Here is a 23221-nt window from a genome sequence, read left to right on the forward strand (position 1 = left end):
AGCCTTGCTATAGCAAGATAAAAGTCTTTGAGCTTACACTCAATTCCCCATTGCTTATGAACCTCACTTACGACCCTGGCGATGGCATCCATGATGATCGCGGGTCCTGGGACGTCTCCCTCACCGAGAACACGGTTTTACCGGTCTGGCCGCTGCTCTTGTCCAGGCGACACCCGCTGCCTGAGCGAATTATTCCCGGGTTTCGGCACCAGTTATGTTGCCTTCAGGGGAAGGCAAGGCGACCTGGTTTCAAGGAACAGCACGGCAGCCCAGTCTCCCCTGGGCCACTCGGGCTAACGACACACGCAGGCACCAGTGTGGTGGACGGTCTAAAGCCTTTATTATCTTATCTCATGGGTTTAAATAGTCTTGGGGGACTCTGCTACGTCAGGGGGGGTTGGTAGGGTCTCTAGGGTTAGTCAGGAGTGGAAAACTACTGGGTTAGGTGTGGTTACATTCTTTGGGGTAAATGGATAACATGTTGCAGGGTGAGAGGGGGAAGGGGTCTTTCTTTCCGTCACATCCCGAAATCTTCCGTTCGCCTGTCCCTATCTACTACAATTCATATTTTAGATAGCCAAACAGTAAAAATATGCTGAAACAATTTTACTTGTGCCAACAATATTTAGTTCTGCAACTTGTCTGTTGGCTGTATTAGGTCCTGCTATAAATCTCACCATTATGTCCTTCCACTTAAGCACCAATTATTTCCTTGAATAGCAGTATATTTTTAGCACACAATGTGCAAATCTTACAAAACCTAACTTCTACATTGTGTTTAGATTTCATGTATCTCCAACACCTAGTGCTTAAAGCCTATATTATGAATCATCCTTTTAAAACAATGGCTTTTGAATTACATGGTTGAGATGCTTTGGGCAGAATTAATGCACTTAATTTTATCTCTTGCCTTCAAAACCAAACAGCTCCTTTTGCAGCCATACAGGAGAAAATTTGGATTCATTCTGATGTGAAAATCAAATACAGGAATTGGTAACGGTTTTGACACATCAGGCAACCATGGCTAAAACCATCATACCTTTGAAATTAGTTTCTGTGTTTAAAATTCCTAAAGGAAAATAATTTTTGGAGACACATAAAAATGCTAACTAATTTGTAGCAATCTAAAATAGAATGGGGTTTTGTGCAGAAAAAAACCATTGAATTAAGGAAAAGGAAAGTAATTTTACCTTGTGAAAAATGGGTAATTATTGCTTACATTAATATCTGATCAGATCATTAAAAAGCTAATCTTTCAGACATTCTTATTGCAAGTCCCAGGCCATTAGAATTTAGCATATATTTAAGTGTATGTTAAACACATGATTAATCAATAGGAATACAATTTATTAACTACATTTGTTAATGCAAAACATAATTTTAATATTTCTATATACCATATTTAGAATATGTTTAATTCTTTCATAGTGTTATTGGAAGACATTCCTCAGAAATTATAAATAAAAAGGAATGCTCTCCAACATTTAAAAAATTCAGAATTGGAGAAAATGGAAGACACTGGCTTTTCTTCCATTGTCATTACATTAGGAATACTCCTGGGGCACCCTTTGTTAATCTCACTGAACTTTTTTTATCATCATTCCCCTGTATTTACATCTATCATCTTTCTGTCTGAATCTGTCTAGGATGCCTGATCCTACACTTAGTACATGAAGGGGAGAAAAGGTGCATGTAGCTTTATACATATTTAAAAGCTATCCATTCCTTTTTCAAGAGTCTTTTTCTCTCATATGAAAGATAATTTTGGTAATACTAATTACTAAAAATGTAGAAAAAATGTAACAGTGATTAAATTGACTGAATAGAAAACCAACACATTTTTAAATGTTGGCTTTTTTATTATTCCAAGGCAAGTGTGTTATTGCAATAATAGCTTGTAATTTCAATTCCACCTGTCTGAAACAGGAGTTTATGGCTGCGTTCAGCCTCTGTGAATGAGGTAGGTGAGGCACAGACTGGATTAGAAACAGGATTCAAACCTACAGTGCAGTCATAGTTTTATGTCTGGGGCAGAAATGGGTATCTTAACTACATGCTATTTCTCCATCTATGAGACTGTCAAATTTATACTGCATTTTTCTTCTCTTTAAGAAGTGTATATTGTTATTTGCTTCTTTCCATCATTCAACTCATGCTTTCTTGGGCACCCCTAATTTTGTTACCTACTGCATTTTTGTTCCTGTATCTTCCCATGTCACCCTGATTCTTAAGACTTTCTAAAGCCTTCTTAGTTTACATTCTGTTGGAGAACTTTCCCACACAATTTCTGTAAACAACATATCGTTTACATTCTTTGATGGGGATGGAGAAACTTGATGTACTAGTGGTTTGTCCAATGTCTTTGGAGAGGTGGCCCATTCAGTCTCCAATCCAATGTCACCTTTGGGAAAATATAAAAGTCGGAGTCGGAGAATAAACTTTCTTCTTTACCTTGCAAATAGCAGGTGGCTCGCGTCGTGCTTTCACGTGTCCTATAGCGACATCCCCTCATGTTTACCTTACAGAAGCCCTGCTTTGTCTTGTTTAACTTTAGTCTACAGTTATTTCTGCTTTCTTGGGTGTTTAATTGAACTGTTTAAAGGAGGCTTGAAATTCCATCACTATTTAAAAATTACCAACTTCCATATAGGAAAAAAAAACGGATAGGGAACAAAACCAGCAGGTGGTGGCACTAGTAGTTGACTTTTTGCTCCACTTTGAATCCACAAAAATATATTCAGCTAATTAAATTAGCTCTATGAAGGTTTCCATTCAGATTTCTCAACCAAAAGTCAAATTATCTATGTTTTCCTAATGGTATGTGTGAACACTGCATTGAAAATACACTCATCGTATCTATTCTAGTATGTCAAACTCTGTGTCTGATGCAGCTTCCAACTGAAAAGGAAACTCACACAGCTACCAGTAGCTGTAAGCTCAACACAGACCACAGGGGAGGGGAATCTGAAGCTCTCATTTCCTCCTCCACAAATTCCCAAATGTGGTGTAGGTGGTTGTCCCAGTTCTCACCAGGACTGGGTTCATCTTACAGCAGGGAGGGGCATGGCCAGGACACAGGGTTTATACACTGCCACCTCACATCCTTGCCAGTGGTGGGGAAAGGAAACCTCTTCCTGGGACAAGGAGTATCAGGTCTGGCCAGCTCAGGGAGGCAGAGGGAGCAGTCGTGTGGCGCTGGCTCTGAGCTGGAGTGGTAGTGGTGGTGTGGCTGTGGCCAGGTCAAGCTCATGGTCAGCAGTTTTGCATGTGAGTCACTCTCTCTCTTTTGAACACTTCTGTTATTAACACTATTGCTGTTACTGTCCATTTTCTTAGCTCATTGCTGTTTCCAGTAAATTGTTCTTACCTCAACCATGATCTTCACCTTTTGGGCTTCCAATTCTTCTTTCCAGTCACGCTGCAGGAGAGATGGGGGAGTGGAAGGGAGAGCAAGTGAGCAGCATGTGGTTTGGAGTCACAGTGGGAGCACTAAACTTAGGAGTACCATGCTTAAACTATGGCAGTGGTTTTGAAAGTAAATAAAAAGTGGTGAAGTGAATTATTCTGTATTAAGCTGTGAATGAGACTTGCAGCTGTCTGTTATTTTTACAGAATTTATTGTGTACAGAAGTTTCTACTATTGAGATGCAGAGCTTCTCACATCGCCAAAAACCAAGCCATATTCTAAGATTTGTTAGCCAAGTCCTCTAATTTACTTGAAAACAAGAACTGAGAGTTTAAACTTCATGTTGTATTGGGAATCAATAGAATCATCAGTTTAGACATTTTGTTATCTGCAGCCCACTTGCTGAATCTGTGCTGCTATACACTGTATTAATTGCATCCTTTTTTAAGATCAAGGTTTAGAGCCACAAAAACCATGTTTACAAAAATTCATCCATTAGCAAGGAAGTCAGGCAAGGTGGAAGGCCTACTGATAGCTGGAAGGCGTGCCACCTCAGCTAGCTTTACAATATTCTGCATTCACTTCTATCACAAGCAGTAAGATATAAATCTGTATTAAAAATGCCTGGGTTTTATTAGAGAAGGTAGGTCATTCATCACAAGTTGCAGTGCTGTTTCTATTTACTAGGTGGTTTAAAATTTAAAGATTCTCAGGCACTGTCTAGGACTTGGAAATAATTCCTTGCCCACTGATAAAAGCTTTAAAAAAAACCCCAGATTTAATACTAACATTTATTTTCCAAGAATGTGAGTTAAGTTTCAGATACTGTTCAATTATGAAAAAGAATTGTTTCACATGAAGCACTGGTAATCCTAGAAAGAGTCTTACTCTTGTCTCTCCTTGGCAATTCTTAAAGCACTGCTTCAAATGGTATATGGTATGCTTTGCTGTCCCTATTTGTAGCACCTAATACCTGTCTAGTATCCGTTTCTGTACCACAAATAGATTGAACTCAGGAATCTGAGATCTTTTACTGAGTAACTGCAGTTCTGCAACACAATGCACAGACGCATGGGTGGCTCTAGGTGAACCTTCAGGCAAATTAAACTGTTGATGGTCCTGCTACACCCTGATGAACAATGAAGATGTTTTCCAGCACCGTGAATTGAGAAATATTTACCCAAATTTCCATGAAAATATAATTTCTGTATAAATTCAATTTTGGAACACAGATAACTTTCAGAGTGTAAAACACTATTCTTACCTGTTAAACCCTGGCGTGGGGTGGGAACTTGTCAAAGTTGTTTCTAAACTTGGAGATTATAACCAAGAAATTTATTCCTGAAGTGGCTGGAAACCTTCTTGTTGTTCAGTTAAGTTTTCTTTCATTAAATGTAGTCATTAGATCCACACCTTTCCCTAACATTTATGTTTTACTTCCTTCCCCCTCCTCCTCCTTCGGTATTTCACATTCCAGCTCCTGGAGAAGCCATGAATGTTATTGCCAGTCGCTCTGAACTCCTGGGAGTTCTTATATATTCAGTATGATTTTCGTATTATAATTTTGCCTTTATTTCCATATCATCATCCTCACGGATAATCCTAATAAAACTTACTTAGCTTTGTACTACCATGTCTGCGTAACAGCTTTCTATTTGTTTTGCAGTGCACATATCTAAATAGCACCTTTTAGTGCTGCTTGTAACAGCTGCATGCTACTATGTGCTAATTAGCTAATAATGCCTAATGCATTAACTGGCAGCCTGAGGTACGGTGCTGGTGTTCGTCACACAATGCGGCTGGCTGTAAAGACTTGGGCACAGGAAAGGCCGCAGGTATCCAGCTGCGGGAATTGCACTTTCACTAGCTAGATCTAAAAGAACAAACTCTCGTATCCAGGTGTTTGTAACCAGCACCCCAGCCCTAAATTCCCACACCATTTTGAGTCTTTGAAATCTCTATACAAACGGGAAGACAGAGAGAACCTGGTTATGTAACGTAATATGTGGATATGTGGCCTTTTTTTTTTTTTTTTTTTTTTTTTTTGGCGTGTGTGTGAAACGCCAAGCAACAGGTTGCGCTGTTTGTACAAGGTTCCGGCAAGAGCGACTGAAACAAACAAAGAAATTATCCCTTGGTTTGTGCGAAGGTCTGGAAAAGCTAATACGAGTCACACAGACGATTTGAACCCGCCACTGCATTTGCACAACAGCACAGAGGTATCAGCATATGATTTACGCTGACCCAAACCACTCATCCGGCAGCGAGGCGCAAGGGACCTAGTTGCGCACCCAGCGCTCCAATTAAGGCGCTGAGGGAAATGCCGCCCGCCCGTCCCTCCCGGGCTGGGGGGGACGGGACCGGGGGCGGGACGTGAGACCTCCCGGCCGCGAGGGGGCGCTGCCCCGCCCGGGCCCGCTCCGGCCCCCGCCCCGCGGCTTCTGGGAAGGGCGGGGCCGCGGCCGGTCCCTGCAGGCGTCACTCCCAGCATGCAGCGCGGCGCGCTCCTGCCCCTGCCGCCGCTGCCGCTGCCGGGCGGAGAAGATGGCGGAGGGAGGTGCGGCGGATCTGGAGACCCAGCGCACGGACGTCGCGGCGCTGCTCAAAACCGCCCTCCGCAAGGGCGACACCTGGTGAGGGAGGAGCGGGGGGGCTCGGGCGGACCGGCGCGGGCGGCGTCCCTCCGCCCCCGGGACCGCTTGGCTGCCGGAGGGACCGACCTCCTTCCCCTCGCCCCCCCCCAGGCGCTCCCGGGGGCGGCTCGGCGTCTGTGCCGCTGCCGCGGCAGAGGAGGCGGGCGGCAGGGGCAGGGAGGCAGAGCGGTACCGCCGCTGCCCGCCGCTCGGTTCCCGCAGCTCCTGCCAGGCGGGAGCGGCCGCCTGGGTGCGGCGGGGCCTCGGCCTGGCCCGGGCGGCGGGCAGGCACCGAGGTCAGCGCCCCGAGCGGAGGGCAGGGAGGGAGCGGCGCGGCTGCCGGGGCGCGCTGCCGGGTGGCAGCCCCGGATGGCGGGCCCGGAGCCCGCACGGGGCTTGTTTTGGCTGCGCGAGGAGTATTGAGGTGGGGGAGAAGAGCTCTGCTAGCAGGCGCTTCTTCCATTATCCAGGCTGAAATGGCCCCGGCTTCACCTTCACGTTATCAGAAATATCTTTGCTTTGGCCTAGGTGCCTTGTGCCCGTCCGTGGCTGTGACAAGCCTTGAGTTTAAATTTTACTGTGACTGGAATCGTGTTCATTTCCTAAGAAAGAGTCCCTGAGGGTGCAAACGGACCCTTATGATACCTTTTCAACAACGAACGTTTGAAAAATATGTTTTTCTGGTCAGTCTTGAAATATTCCTTAGTATGTCATACAGATTGTCAACAGAATAATCCACCGTAAAATAAGCACCTCTTTTTGGCGTGTATTTGGTAATTGGGCTTCTATAGTTGTAGTTCTATGAGGTTAGGAAATGGGGCTTTTTTTTTAGGAGGGGAGAAAATAAGGAACTGACACTTTTTCCACGACTCAATCTCTTCATCACATCCTGTGTGAAACTATCACCCAAAGACAAAGGTTGAAGCATTAACTTACAGAAAATTAACTATGAATACACAGAAGTAGAACTAGCCCGCCTCATTTCAGCTGTCATCACTCACTGTTCCAGTTCTATAAAAGACTATATTTAACAGTGTTGATACTGCAGCGTGTGTCAGAAGCATAAATTCTGATGCATTATTCAAATACTGCTGAGTATATGTTCAGTTTTGGCATAGGAGCACACTGCTCTTGAAACTGGAAAAAAAAGCTAGTAAAAGGAAATGAATTCACATAGTATTGTTGAAAATGACCAGCAGTAGTAAAAGCGTGCTCAGGCTTGATGTCTTTCAAGACTATTTTTTTAGGGTTCTATTAGGTAATTCCCAGTTACTAAAACAATGTTTCAAGCAATTAATACTCTTCAAAGTGATAGTATTTTTATGACTAGTTGACAGCATGACCGAAACAGTAAGTTTACTGTGCCGTTTACTTTTTTTAGTATTGATATTTTAATATAGAAGAATCAGTTATGTGGGAAAAGCTTCTAAATGTTCTGTGGAAGTATATCTAGCTGTGATTGACACTGATATAAGTCAAGTGTTTCAAAGCTGAATAAGCTGCAGCAGAGTCCCATTAAGTTTTACTCTTGAACTGTTAAATCGAGCTACATAAACGTTTATGCTTGTGCATTCGTAGGATTTATATTTTGACTGTGCAGCTATCTTTACAAATTAAATGGTAGGTTTAGTCCCAATGCTTTTATAGAGGTGTTTTGTAAATGGCTTTTTGATCTTTTGGGACATCAGTAAGGAAACAACAGTTAAGGTGCTGTAAATCATGGTTCAAAATTGCATTGATTTAGTAGTAAATACCGCTGAAAAAAATTTCAGGAGTGCTATACCAGCTTGTTCTGTTTGTGCTTTAAAACACTCAAATGCAGTCCTTTTAAAATGCTGGTTTGTACATGGAAAGTCTTTTCCATGCTCTTCAGAATTTAGAATGGGGAGAACAAAAAGCTACATATGGAAAGTATAAAGCTTTGGGGGTTTTCTCTTAAGAAAAAAGCAGCTAAAGAATAGGGCTAAAGAGAGGTAAATCTTAGAAGCATCTGTGAAGTAGCTGATAAATTTCCTTGTAAAGTTCTTCATGTACATTGCAGAGACAAAGAGATAAATTTGAGTTGAAATGCAACATTTTTAGAGTTAGATATTGGAGGAAGAATTGCTAGAGCTAGAAACCAGTTGAGCAGGTGGTTTAGTAAGCTGTGGAGTTTGTTACATTAGATGTTTTTAAGGGTAGCTTGGGAATAGTATGCATTAAGCTGTATTGCTTCAGTGGACAGACAAGGTTAGTGTCTTTTAACTGCTTCAGCTTCAGGGGCAAGATTTTGGGCTAGTTTGTCCCAGTGGTCTTTTTTGCATTCTTTATGGCCAGTTAATAAATTATTAAATTCTAAGAGTTTGAGGATTCTTCTATCTCTCCATTTAGCCTACTTTTCCAAACATACATTAAATAAACATCAGATTTTTCAGATTTTTCCTTTGTTCATCAGTTCTTTTGAATAATGTTGTCTACTTTTGTTAGTAAAGTCAGTATGAAAACTACAGTTTTGTTCTACAGAACTTGAAGTAATATAATTTTTACTTCTTACAATATTGTCCAAAGGATCTTCAGGTTCTGTGATTCTTTTGTTTTAAGAAAAGACAAAATGCTGCATTTCATTGTATGTCTCACAGTTTTAGGATCTGATACAATTACATCTCAGTATTTTGAAATTCTACTGGTGCTTGACAAGTGAGGAGAATTTATTGTCTGAGGAGATTTTATCTTCTCATTTAGAATGACAAAAAATATTGGTTGTTATAGCTGCAGGCAAATTTGAACTCACTAGATGTCTTCTGCTCTCAACTTGAAGAGCTGTTGATGTTCATCAGATTTTTAGGCACAGTATAATTTCTGTGACCAACTGGTCTTGATGATGTCATTTAATGCCTTTGTAGCTGCAGTAATATTCTTGAGAACCTTGCCAAGTTTTTCTTTTCTGTTTTTACAGTATCACGGAAGTAGAGTTTTCAATAATGAAAGTTATTGATCTTGGCTCAGTTTTGTCATAGAAGGGAAGACCATCAGTTTTTCTATGTGCCTTCTTGGGTGATTTCTCTGTAATTTCTTCCCCATGTTAAAGTGGGATTTCTTGATTTTACCTTTAAAACTACTTTCTGCCATTACTTCCCTGTAGTTCCTGTTCTTTTGTGGCTTATTCAGAAATGTTGTTGCAGTAGTTCAGATATGACATTACAAATGCTTTCACGCTCTTGAACATATTGTCCCTCCATGGTCTAGGATATGAAGTCACATTTCTCACCTTTAAGTATCACCTGCCAATAAATGTTTTATTTAAAGTGTATGATAGTGACTTCAAAATAGCTAACAGCTCAGCAATCAGTTTTACTGCTTTTTCTCTGTCTTCTTTCCAGAGTTTCCCTACTGTGCTTCTTTCATCTATTGCTTGCCATAACAATTTGTGAACCAATGAGAATACATAAGTTACTTGGATAAGAATTAGGCAGTTACCATAGACAAAAGCTATCACACGGAGTTTATTTAGTGACTAAGGGAACAAATGCAATCATTAGATGTTTGAATAGGGAATACCAAGTAGCAGTACAAATATGTACTGTATACAGAATATGTTAGTGAAACCATTCTACTGTCCAGTTCTGGTGTCCACATGTGACAGAAGGTGTTAATTTAGAATGAGTTCAGATATCTCAAAATCTAATAGGGAAAGCAGAAGCCTTGTCTTTCAGAGAAGAGCTTAGAGAACCTTTGTCTGTTTTGCTAGAATTTTGAGTTGGGAAATAGTTACATAAGAGGAAGATGTCTTCTGGGATAAGGATTTTTAGACGAGCAGATAAAGATTTAAGACTCTATGTAAACTGAAGCTAGTCAGGTTTAGGCCAGAAGGAAGATGTTGATTTTCAGCCCTGTTAGCCAATGAATTTTGATGCCAGTCATCACTTCACAAGAGTGATGAGATAGATTCTTGATCTTGTCTTGGTTTTTAAGACTTGCAAATCAGTAAAACCACAGAAGTATAGTATTTTTAGTTTTCAGATGTCTGATACACATCACTTCTGAAGTTCTGCTGAGTCTAGGCAGAGTACTGCTGTTATCCATACAGTACATTTCATGGATGGTGAAAAAAATATTCTTTTCTTAACCTGTGGGAATTTCATTGCCTTTCCAATTGTAATACTTGGTCACTAAAAAGAATAAGTAAAATTGAAGTGAGGTAAAAATCCTTCCCAGTGAGTGATCAGTAGCTATAAGTTCAACCTTAAAAGATTTTTCCTCCAGAAGTGAATGTCCTCACTGAACATATAAGCATTTTAATTCTGGCTGCAGTGAAAACTCAGGAATCTTGATGAAGAGGGCTACATCTGTAGGCCTGCTTAAAAACCTTGCAGTGCCCATCATTGATGATAGCCTTAACACTGAGTGCTTAGCTTTGATAGCATTTTACACTGTGGTCTTCAAAGAACATGCCAAGTTGGAAGGGACTCATAAAGATCAAGTCCAAGTCAGCCGCTCCCAGGACATCCCCAAGAGTCAGGCCATGTGCCTTTTTCTCAGTACTGTCCTCTCAGTGTTTTCCACATTTCATCATCCATCATTGCTTTGTACATGAATAGAACCTAGATTGAATGTTAATGGAAGATTGTTTAATTTCACTGAGAGCATGATGAGATGTTATGTACCTGCTCTTCAATAACATTTGGAATGATTCTAAATTATTTTGATACTTCATAAAATGAGAAACAAGGAACACTATGTCAGTGTTCCAAGGATAGATTGAGTTGGGATGGGTTTTTATTTTCAAATGAGGTTTAAGTTGCTGATTTTGACTTTTAAACCTTGTGTTTGAAGTTTGGTGTTAGGTTTCTCTCACTGCATAAGGAGTGGTGCTGCATGTGACCAGTGGTTTACAAAGATATAAGTTCTTCTGGACAGTACTTACAGTGGAGATGAGTAGATGCATTTTTCTTCTGTTGATAGGTGACATGAGAGCATGTTAAAGTCATGTTTTTTCCGTTTTTTTGCCTGAAAGTTGATTTGTTTGATTATCTTTTAATGAAAAGTATGGAAAATTTCTAAGGGTATGAAAAACACTTATATAGTTCTTAATACAATGTTCACATTGAAATTTTAACATAAAATTGCACTCCACTAATTTTGGCTGAATTGTACTTTGCGGTCAGCCTCTTGGTTGAAGGGGCCTCTTTGGCCTATGGAGGAAGAATGTGCTTAAGCTACAGTAGCACATTATGGCAGTAGAGCATATCCTGGGCTCTAGTGAGAATTTGATTAATTGATTTGAAATTTTCAAAATTTTCGTGCATTTTGTTGAGCTAAACATTTATTTCTGAAGAGGAATCTGGAATACTTAGACGGATCTCTTAAAAATAGTAAACTATTTTTTTTTTTTTTTGTCTTTGACACATGCACTTTTTTCTTGTGGATTTATCTATATTTTTAATAAGAAGATGGTATGGTTTGTGTGATAGACTAGAATAATTATCACCATTTTGAACTTTAAGAACTTGTTAATTCTGGAAGAAAATTTAAAGGCATCTATTAATTTTGAGTGTATTTGGTCAAGCAATTTTTGTCACCTTAATCAAAGTAGAAATACAGATACAAACCCTTTCTTACCTCCTTATTTTTATAGTTGCAGTTGTGCAAGAACAAAAATCAGATGCTGTACCTTTAAGCAGGAGTCCTAATTTGCTTTCTGCAAAACAGTTGTTCCACTTTGTCCTCTGTATTGCTTAATCTGTACTCATGCACAGTGAGGATAGTAAAAAAAAAATCCTCACCTATCTCTCTGGACAATTTGCACAGTTTTACTGTTGAAAGTGAAATAGCTTCTGTTCAGAAGATACGATGTACCAACAGTACACAGTGTAGAATGAGTCTCTGTTAAGTGTCTTTATTGCATATTAAAGTTTTCTGGTTTGATTTTGAATTCAAAGAGCTGAAGTATCAGTCATTATAAATAAATCTAGGTTACATGTTGTTTAATTCTGTCTGTATATAATGGTCACAAGAATTCAGAATGCTTTTGTCAGCAGTAGGAAATACCAAGATCTTAGTCATACTGTTGAGATATTTTTCTGTCAACTTGGATGTTGAGGTAAAGAATGAATGCTGTTGTACTTGTGTAATGTTTCTATTATGTTCATTAGGTTTATTAAGTCCAAATATGCAGTAAATCACAGCTGAACTTAAATTGCATTAAAAAGTTTCAAAGCATGGGCGAATTTTAGAAAACAGTTAATAAGTTTCCTGCTCATACTTTCTGTCATTCAGTGAACAATGTCCATTTGGTCATGCAGCTGTGGCATTTTAAAACTTCCATAAACTTAAAATAGATTTTTATTATTTGTTGAGTTTTTATTTAAGAAATAAATGAAGTGTTGTAATAGCTTCAATTTTTTTACTTGTAAGTTAATGTGCAAAGGCTGTAAGTAATCCTATTTTGGGCTGCCTTGAGTCTCTACAGTTGATAATTTGGTCATACATAAGGATACGGTCTTTTCTGGTAAATTTAATTGGGTGACCCAGTTTTATTTGGTTTACATGGCAAGTGTTGGTAGCGGGGTTGCTACAGGGGTGGCTTTTAGGAGAAGCTGCCAGAAGCTTCCCCTGTGTCTTACAGAGCCAGCCAGCTCCAGATGGACTGACCACTGGCCAAGGCCAAATATCCCAAATTGAAAGGGACCCATAAAAGGGACATTGAATCCAACTTCCTGCTCTTTGCAGCTAAACCATATGCTAAGAATGCCTTCCAGGTGATCCTTGAACTGACCAGCTTGATGCTGTGACCACTTCCCCAGGCAGCTTGTTCCAGTGACCAGCCACCCTCTCATGCTTTTCATGATGAGATGAGGAGTATGAACTTTCTCTGTTGCAGCTTCATTCCATTATCTGGCATTCCAGAGGACTGTAGAATATAAATTGTCCCCTTTATATAATAATCCACTTCACACAGGCAAGAAGCATTTTACAGAAGAGAAGCTATATCTTATAAAGCAATCTGGAGCTCTACTCAGGAGTAAATACTGGAAAATGAAGTAGGCCAGATGTGAACTGAGAACATATTCACATGTTCTGTAGTTTTTGATTCTACTTGCACAAAGAAAATTTTAATTATACATAATATAACCAAGGAAAAGATTCCTAAAGCTAATTAAACTGTTCAAATACTTCCATTATTGTTAATACTGAAAATTCCATATTTGAGTGTAATTTTCAGCAAATGGTACACGCGTGGTTTTGCTTACTTTTAGATAAAGGTTTGGGTCTATTCCAGTGTTCTATGTTATTGACCAGTTGGGTCCAAGTGACTTGGTTGTACTATTTTTTTCAAACAATTTGAGGTTAAAGATTTGTTTGAAATAGCTATAAATGTCAGGTATCTGATGTCTGAGAGTTAACCAGTTCATTTATCTATGCAGTTTTTAAGGTTTGCCCCCCAAAGCAGAATATCTAGAAATTTGAGATTGTTCTTGACTTCAATCTTAATTCAAATCCTTAAGATTTGTTTTACCTTAGAAGATGTGTTGGTTATCTTGCTCACTAGCTAAACTGATGGCATGCCAGAGAGCAAAAATATGTATTTCCTGAAATCTTGATTCCATCAGATAACAAACATTTCTTAATCATAATTTTAAAAAATAGATAGGCCATACATTTTAACTGTGATGGAGAGTTCTGGGGTGGCCTTCTTGGTCAAGTCCAGAGTTCAAGAAACTACTGTAGCATTAGACTCATTTGGGACTCCTTCATGCATTAAGTAATAGTAACAAAAATGAAGGCAAAACATTGTACCAAGCTTAATATACATATATTTTGGTCTCTGTTTTAGTATTCTGTTTTTGTTTCTGGGACAACATGCGTTACAGGGTAGTGTATATGGTCCAAGTGCGTACCCCAAGTTTTTAATATATTTTTCTTGAAAAGGGATCAAATATCATTTAACAAATGAGGGTTTAGCAGATATAGTTCTGATTACTTGAGCTTCCTCTTAAATTACTGGATGTCCCTCATAGATAATAAGTTTCAGATGGTTGATTGTGTCATGGATATTGCAACACTGATGAAAAGATAAGTTGCCTTCTCTTGTACAGATGACAAGTCTTGTTGATCTTGGTGAGAATGCTATATTGAATGTGTTTTTAGAGTCAAAAGCTGTAAGTTATAAATATTTGATTATTACTTTTCCCATTAATACTAAGAAGTTTGGATTTTAGCTACAGAAGTGCTTTAGCAGGTTGATTGATTTGCCTTAAACTGAGTCTGGTGTAATTTTACTCTTTTTTTTCCCCTTCCCTGGCATAATCTTTAATGTGGTATATCCTTCTTGGATAAAATGAGGGTAGTGTATGACAGATTTTTGGTTTCCTTAATCTTACCAGAAAAGTAGTATTTCATGTCTTGATTAAGAGCAAGTTCTTGTAATGGGGTGTTCTGGTTTTTGCCAGGATATAATTAATTTTTCCATGGTGAGGGAGTGGAGCTTGGAGCCCAGCCCTGGGCATGTCCAGGTTATTATGCTGTACCACCCCCAGGGGTGGAAATAAGGATTAGGGTTAGAAAAAGCATGACAGGAGAGGGAATCCCCTACACCATTGCTCATTGTCCCCCAAGATGGGTATTTTGCATGTAAATAACCCTCTTTTTGCACTTCTATTACTTATTGTTGCTGTTACTGTTTATTTTTCTCATTTCTGTTTCCAGTAAATTGTTGTTATCTCAGCCTGTAATCTCTGCTTTTTGTGGAGTGAGGGAGGGGGAGCAGTTTATGTTTTTGAGTTTTTTTATTCAGAGTGCTAAATTGGGAATATAATTTTTAAACCAGGATAACAGAGAAGATTACAGTTACTGTGACTGTGTTCACAGTAACTCAAAATAGCTTTTCTCACCTGTACCATATTTCTATTGAAGCAAAAGTAGCAAAATGTTCATTAAAAAGCCTAATATGTATAAAACGTAGATATATATGTACATGCACATGCATGCCTATAGCCAGTAATTTGCTTTGAAAATTCACATCTATGGTGTCTGCTAGCTTTTTTCAATATCTCTGTGCAAATTCTTTTTTCTTGGCTAAATAAATTTGCTAAGGTTTTCCATGTAATGCATGTTACCTCTTCTTTGTGGTAAAGGAACTTGACTGTGCTGTGTAGTTCTTATCATCCTTACATACTTGCATGATTTGTAAGTGGCCCTTCAGCTTTCTTTATACAAGAAATAGTAAGCTCTTATTTGAACCTGGAAAGATTGCTAAATGCAAAATTCCTAAATGTGAAGGGAAACGATAAAAGATTTTTTGCACTTCATGTTAGGAAATGGCAATATTTCAACATCTCTGTTAGGGAGGACCCTAAAGAGACACTGCACAGCAAATTTTGGTTGATGGTAAAATTAATTGGATATGGAAGAAGAAAACTGATTAAGTGTTGAAATAGATAATGTTGACTGTTTAAAGTCTAGAACAGTGGACCCCAAGCTTTCTCACATTGTTAAATTTTATTATCAAAATTTTTTATTAATCACTCTGTTACTGGGATGTGATAGGACATGTAACACAAACCATTTGTACAGTAAAATGATACTCCAGGAGCAGTAATTTCTTAAGCATTAATTAAAGGCAGTTTGCCTGTATGATAGTTTCTCTTCTGTGTAAAATTATATATTTGCTTCTTAAGATTCATAGTTCACTCAAATTTAGGTCAAGAAAGTAGAGGCCAATGGGACAAGGCTAGCAGGTTTTGTGGTGACTGCATTCATAACCACACAGTTACAGCTTTTATGGAATAGAGCTGGATGGCCACAGCAGAAGAGAAAGGGGAGAATGCTGTTGGCCTTAAGTATGTTCATGAGAATGAAAACTTAGTGTATAAAGGCAAGGGCATGTCAGATTAATCAAATTCAGTTTCATCCTAACATAGTAGCAAAAGATTTGGAACAGACAAGGCAGCAGATTATGAATGCTTTTAGGAAGGAGAAATAATGCATATGGTATCTTAAAAAATAAATACAAATCTAAACATCACTGAGAAAATTTGGTATCTTGATCTTAAAGAAATTCTGGAGAAAAAGATATAAAATGTAGTTATCACTGAACTTTGTAGAAGACAGACTGTGATAGCAGTTTAATCTGGATAAAAATACTGTAGAGCTGAGATTCAAGATATAATTTCTTTATATGAAGTGTAATGTTGATAATAATTTGTAGGAGGAACATCTAGTCCTCTGTGAAAAGCTGACCATTTATTGTTTGTGTTGATGTTAACTCAGAGGAAGAAAACAAGCTTTCTGGTTCTTGAAAGGCATCAGACTCCTGAACTTTAAGTTGCACCTGAATATTATAAATAAAACACCAACAGCAGACAATTCTTTACTGAAAATTCCCTTTCACTTTTTTAAAAGGCTGTCTTATTTTAGAGATTTAACTTGAATCTCCTGAATTTGAAAATTAGAAACAGGAATTAAAGGTGACAATTATTCATGCTAAAAAGGGAATTTTTTTTTTAACTTGCTGTTTTTCATCTTCTGATAAGGGTTATTGGCAGTCTTGCCAAAATTGTACCTAGTGCTGTTAGTGTGATCTTTAACTGACCCCAGTTAAAGTCCTCACTGGTAGGAGATTCTGATAATGGTTAGCAGAACAGAGAGAAAAACACTGTCATTTCACAAGGCTGATGAATGCTGGTGCGTTACCATGAATGAGGTGGGAAGTAGTAGAATGCCAATAATTAATACGTATGTCTTCTTCCTTTTAAGGTATCTAGTGGATAGTCGCTGGTTCAAACAGTGGAAAAAATATGTTGGTTTTGACAGCTGGGACAAATACCAGATGGGAGATCAGAATGTGTACCCTGGTCCTATTGATAACTCTGGACTTCTCAAAGGTAACTGCCTCTCACTGTGAAATAAGCCTATAGTATATTAAGTGCGAATTGCCACAAGTAGTTTATCTTTTGAAGCTGGCAGTGTAAATGAGCTTCAGCATACATAAAGGTAAAAATTTTGGTTTCTTTGCAGACCATGACAAAGAAACTGTATTAGATTTCCCTAATAAATCACTATTTTGTAAATACAGTTATTGGAACTTCTTTGTAATGGTAACAAAATATGTAATAATGTGGAAATGTGGTTTATAATGAAATTTTGAGCTGTCTTGAGAACTGAAAATAAGTCAAGTTGACAAAAAGGTGGCTTGACTTCACTGTTATTTCCCTTTTTTTGGTAGCTTGACAAAATTGGTTGATTTAAAATAAGATTTTTAAGTTGAACTCTAAAACTTAGTTCTGTAAATGTAAATGCCCTAAGCCCGCCCTTTAGTTCTGGAACAATTGAAGAAGTGCTGTTATTTAGTTCAGTGACTTAAGTTGTGTGAAATGATAGAGGATAATTTCTTATTTTCTTTATGGTCTTGTAAGGATGTTAAACTCTGTCTCAGGTCTGACTGACTTCTGCTGAACTGTAGCCAAATTTGTGAACACAGATCTCGGAATACTTTTCCACATATTTCAGTCTTCACATCAAATTCTGTATTTAATGTCCAGTATCAAAATAGCATTAAAGATGTTAATATTTAATCTAGCAGATACAAATTTAGTAGATAATTGGTTTTCTTATTTGCAATTGTAGGTAATGTAATAATACTGACTGCTTGTTCTATGGACACATAATAATACCAGTTTTGCCAGCTTCATGGGGTTTATGATGAACTTGTGACTTTCTTAATTCAAAACTTCTGTAATTAGTATCTCATTATTTTGCAAATTGAATGTTAAATATTATTGCACCTTTCATATAGCTTGTTGTACCGCGTTCTGCTAATTGTCAGTGTGAATGAGTATATCTGACACTGACCAGTGCTTTTGTAGAAAGTGTTGTATTTTCATGTACATCTATATGTTCACTTCCATCCAGAAACTTTAAAGTCTTTTTCCTCCAGGTGAGTGTTGTGTTTTGTTTTCTGAAATGTGAGGATTTAGCTATTTTATACATTCTTGTAATGAATCTTGCAGTGAGGCAGGGATGTTCAGGTGATACATCTCACCATCAGATGTAGCAACATCTTTTTGTCTTCAGTGGGGTAGCATCAGCTTGTTCTCTCTTTTGTCTTCCCCCTCAAAAATAGGTGATTTCTAGTTGTGCCAAACACTGTTAGTTCATCTATATCATTTATAACTTAATCTACATACCTGTTCAGATTATGCTTAAAGTTACTGTTGTTATGAAGCCTACTTTAGGGTTAGCTGTCCAAATCAGAAGTCATGTTAGCCATTTTCCTGAAAGCTTCTGAAAACCTGTATTCTGTTGTTTTGACACTACCAGTGCCCCTTTCAAAATAAACAACATCAGGGGTTGTGGACCTTACTTTTTGCTCATTTAAGGTTCTAAACTGTGGTTCCACGTTGGCAGTGGTTCCATGCATCCAGTTACTCTCCAACATCTACTGTTCCTGTGTAAAGGTAGTTTTAAAATTAAGGGCATTAATGCCCACAAATAATAGCTTTTTCTTTCACCCACTGCAAAGCAACAATCCTCTGTACTAAGTTTTCTGTGTAGCATAAAGTGGCCCTGAAAATGCTTGGATTTTGATCTTGTCTTTGGCACATAGTATGCTCTAGTTGCTCTCATGCTGCTCTCCTTAAAAATGCGCATGTGATATAAAGAATAAAATAATTTAAAATGGGCATGCTTTCTCAGATATTCTGCAGTGTAATGCACTGATAAGGAAAACTGTAATTGAATTCACTAAAGAGTGATTCCAGGAAACTGAAGCAGTATGTTTGGCTTATATTACTTAAATGCTTCTCCCTTGTTTCCAGAACATTTGGATGAAGTGAGAGCAATGAAAAGTTAACAGGTAGAGATTTCAGTTAATCTCAACATGTGCAAAAAAAAGTTGAATGTGATGTAATGCACGTGTCTTGTTTAAAAGAAGAGATACATCATCAAAGTGGGCACAAGGACGTAGGTATTTAGGGTAGCTGATGGTTCATTATAGAAAACAGTGTTGTATATGAGGGACTGAATTGTCAGAATCTGGGTATCTGTTTGATGGTTGTAAAATAATTATACTAGAAGAAATGTTGGTATTTTTAGAAGGAGGTAATAGAATACAAATTGCACCTTCTCACCATATAAGCATATATGCCGTATGAGTCTTGTGAAGAGTTATGTAGACCTGAAGAAGTGCTTGTGGATTTCTCCCCTGACTGTGCTCATAACTATAATGTGATGCTTCCAGACAGAAGGACAGCTGCCCTAAATGTTTGAAGCTCATCGTGGCTCAAATCTGGAATCACCTCTTGGACCTAAAAGATAGCTACTATTGATAAGGATTGAACGAAAGCTAAAAGCATGTGGCTTACCTTAAGAGATTCCAAGTTGTGCTTCATTCAATTGCAGCATCTCCCCTTCTCTGCAAAGGATTTTGTAGTGACTGTTTCCAGAGCACATAGGATCATTTAAATAGGAGGTTGTACTATGCTACTTTCCTAGTCTGACTTAGAGTGAATTACTTCAAACTTTGTCTTGAATCGACAGTTAACTACTCATTCTCATTTTCAGCTGTGGAAATATCCATGATGATGTGGGAATGTGTGAAGTGAGTGGGAGAAATGAATTAGTTTCTCTGAAAGCTAGGATGGTGTATGATAACAAACTATGTGCTTGTAATTGCATGAGGATAAAAAGTTGTCACTCAAACAGTAAAGGAATACCACCTGTAATAGGTGTGCTAAGCATAAACAGGGTAGTTTGCCTACGTGGTTTCCGAAGACTACATTGGACGCCATAATACTGGTAACATAATTGTGATTCAAAGTATTTTGCCTGCTGTTTACATGAAAAATGTTATATTAAAAACTCAAGTACAGAATTACAGTATTCAAGTGAAAATAATCTTTTCTCTTATAGATGGTGATTCCCAGTCTCTCAAGGAACATCTCATTGATGAGCTGGACTACATCCTTTTGCCAACTGAAGGCTGGAATAGGCTAGTGAGCTGGTACACGCTGATGGAAGGTCAAGAGCCAATTGCACGCAAGGTACTACCTGCTGGGATTAGTTTGATTCAGATGTAGTCCTGCAAATATGCAGGAGCTGCACAGGAATTTATTAGGAGACTTTTAAGTCCTGGCCTGTGATAGTCAGATAAAGAACTCCTGCTTTAGTTGCTTATTGATATCTTTTTTTTTGTTCAAATTTTTGAGGCTTAAATGTGTCATATTGAGGCAGGGGAATGCAAAGGACACAATATTTTCTTTTTCTGGAAGTAAGTTCTGTTTATATCTCAAGAATTTGCTTTAGAAACTTGTATGGCTGTTAATGCAAATGATTTTGTAATTAGGTAAATAATTCTAAAACTGTATTGACTATGTTAGTAAAAAGTCTAGCTCTAATAATGTTAACATTGGTGGAGTAATTGGTAGTTTCTTTCTGATAAGCACTCTGTGCTCAGCTGCTTGCCAAGGGAGTTATTTCTTTAAGCAAAAAGCTTACCACAACACAAGTAGTAGTCCATGGTATGGTGGATAGTGTGGCCCTCCATCAAAATGAGATACTAAAAAATTAATATCTTTAATTTTTTTTTGTTTGCTTCAAGCACATAACAACCTTATTATTAAAGGTGAGACGACATTTTACCGGTGTATTTATCATACAATCTTTTTTTTTTGTTTGTGTAATTTCTTAAGATTTTCAACTTAGTGATTATAGTTGCATCCTAACTGGACTTATAAAATACATTTTGGTATATTTATCCTTCTTGTATTGACTGCTAGGGTGTATTCTTTCAGTTACAGGGATCTTTATTTTAATTATTTTAAAATCCCTGGAAAAATACTAGGCTTAGAATTTAATTTTATGATTTCTGTTGTAATAAAAGTTTTGTTTCCTTCTTATGACGTAAGTATGGTTTAACTTCCGCATGCTGGCTACTTTTAAAGTCCACTCCTCAAATAGATATAGATAGGTATATAGGTAGATATAGCTCAGATATAAAGGTAGATAAAGCTGTAGAAGTTTTGGATTGTCAAAATTAATTTGGTCAGTAACAAAAGTTTATTAAAGCGTTTTATAATATTTTCTCTAATACGATAAAATAGTTGTTTGGGTTTTGGCTTTGTTTTAAAGAGACATGCCTGAAATGTCTGTCGTTTTGTCTAGTTCTGTTAGAGCAAAAATTCATTAAAATAACTGCCCTCTTTAAACATGTATCTGTTATCAACTTGGTATTTATTTTTCTGAAGATGGATTTCAGTAAAATGCATACTCTTCCATCATGGTAAAGTAAAAAGTCTTCAGTTTGGGAGGAAGCTGGAAGGAGAGAGCAGTGAAATTAGTAACTTCTATTCCACTTGGAAGTAGCTAACTGGAAACATGGAGTATAATGAGTGGCCAGGTAAACTGGCATAGCTTTGTTATTTTCTGCCAATATGAACAGCAGTTATCCTCTGAGAAGCATGATCCAGTTCAGCATTTTTGTTCCTGATGCTTTTGTCATTCATTATTATTTTTCCTGTCTGCCTTTATGAGTTGCTTTTTTTTTCAGAAATGTGGTATTATACTTTTCTTTCACCCCCTTTGTTGCAAAAGCAACATTTTTGAAATGTGGATCCAAATTTTAAACTGATAAGATTTTGTATTTGATCTACATGAAATAATGCTAAGACTTTTTGTAATAAGTTGTACTACCACTAGAGTGTCAGTTGTTATTCTTAGAAATGTGTTAGCTGCACTGTATAGTTTTGTTGCCACTGCCAGTATTTTGGTGTGACTGTAGTAGCTGAAAACTACTAGCTGCTCAAATTAAGATGCAGTTTTGTTTAAATGCCATCATTGACAATCACTAAAGCTAAGACAAGCAATGAAATAATTCACTAATTTTTTCATTCCTTTCCTACGGGACATACACATAAGTTATATTTGTACAGCAGATAGCAGATCTCTCCTAGCAATTAGCTGGTGGCTTTATTTTAACCGTATTTGTCAGATGTATCACATATCAGGCTGATGGTTATTTTTGGAGTAGTCTACATGACTATGCAGTTACACTTTGGAAGATCAAAGGGAAAAACATTTAAGAGGTGACCCTGAATATCTTTTTCTACATTTTACTTCTATTAAAAACCAAAAAATTCCTGTGTATTTAATCTGTGTTTCAAAAATGAACATAGAATAAACAGCTGTAATGAGTACGTAAAATTTCAGATGAATGTGTTAATTATTGGAATGTAAGTAGAAGATTTGTAGGTTTTGTTTAAAAATGTGATATCCAGATTTTATTTGTGTGTATTATATTTTTGATAAATACTCTTTTAAGTGTGAAAACTAGTTCTTGGTGTTCTGAGGAAGTACTATACAATGAATGAATGTGTAAATAAAAGTACCTTTTGGGCATTTTTACCTTCTGGTCACGTATCTTTGGATTAAGGTTGCATATTTGTGATTTCTACTTTCTACACTTTGAAAGGCATCATGTTATACACAGGTAAGACATCATGAAAAAAAGTACTTTCTAGCTTACTGTGTTTCTAAAAAGTTATACGAGAATTTTAGTTCTCATTTTTTGCATTTATTAAGTGTCTTGTATTGCATGAGCTTCTGTTTCTTGAAGAGGTCTCAAATATCTTAAAGTGTATGTATATAAATATATTCAGACTGATGTATGATCTCATTCTGTTTTTCAGGTCGTTGAACAGGGTATGTTTGTAAAGCACTGCAAAGTAGAAGTATATCTAACAGAATTAAAACTGTGTGAAAATGGAAATATGAACAACGTTGTCACACGAAGATTTAGTAAAGCTGATACAATAGGTATGCACAACTATTTTCTAAAAATATGTGATTGGTACTTGTATGTGGTAGCAAGTTCTCAATAAATGTCTAAATAAATGTCTGAATAAAATGATTGATGGGTATTTTGACCATTAAAAACAATGGGAGTTGTTTTGTTTGGGTCAAGGTTAAAGGTTAACAAATTGGAATATTGAGGGGGTTTAATACAACTGTAACAATATAATTGCATGTTTTATTATCTAAGCATCTGTATTAACTTTAGAGGTTTGAGCTTTTAAGAAAGTGAATAGTGTGATGTTGTTTATTTGATTTTGTAGTACTTTTTCGTGGCTTTTGATGTTGAAGATGTTGTATTTTTTATGTGTTTCTTAGCCAACACATTCTAATCATATATATAAAGAGAAGGATGTAC

General features: G+C 37.4%; 1 protein-coding gene across 3 annotated transcripts in view; it reads left to right on the forward strand.

Moving 5' to 3' along the window:
• The first annotated feature begins 5866 nt into the window (after positions 1-5866).
• USP15 (ubiquitin specific peptidase 15) overlaps positions 5867-23221 on the forward strand; it is a 61489-nt gene continuing 44134 nt past the window's right edge. For 2 of the 3 annotated variants that reach the window (XM_021547421.3, XM_077783490.1), the window contains exons 1-4: positions 5867-6039; positions 16774-16901; positions 19927-20057; positions 22701-22827. In XM_021547421.3, the coding sequence (XP_021403096.1) occupies positions 5951-6039; positions 16774-16901; positions 19927-20057; positions 22701-22827 (475 nt within the window). In that variant the 5' untranslated portion in view covers positions 5867-5950. Of the gene's footprint in view, positions 6040-16773; positions 16902-19926; positions 20058-22070; positions 22098-22700; positions 22828-23221 lie in introns of those variants that run through there. The other variant, XM_077783489.1, reaches the window with a different exon arrangement.

Source organism: Lonchura striata, chromosome 5 (genome assembly GCF_046129695.1).
Source record: "Lonchura striata isolate bLonStr1 chromosome 5, bLonStr1.mat, whole genome shotgun sequence".
Lineage (NCBI taxonomy): Eukaryota > Metazoa > Chordata > Aves > Passeriformes > Estrildidae > Lonchura > Lonchura striata.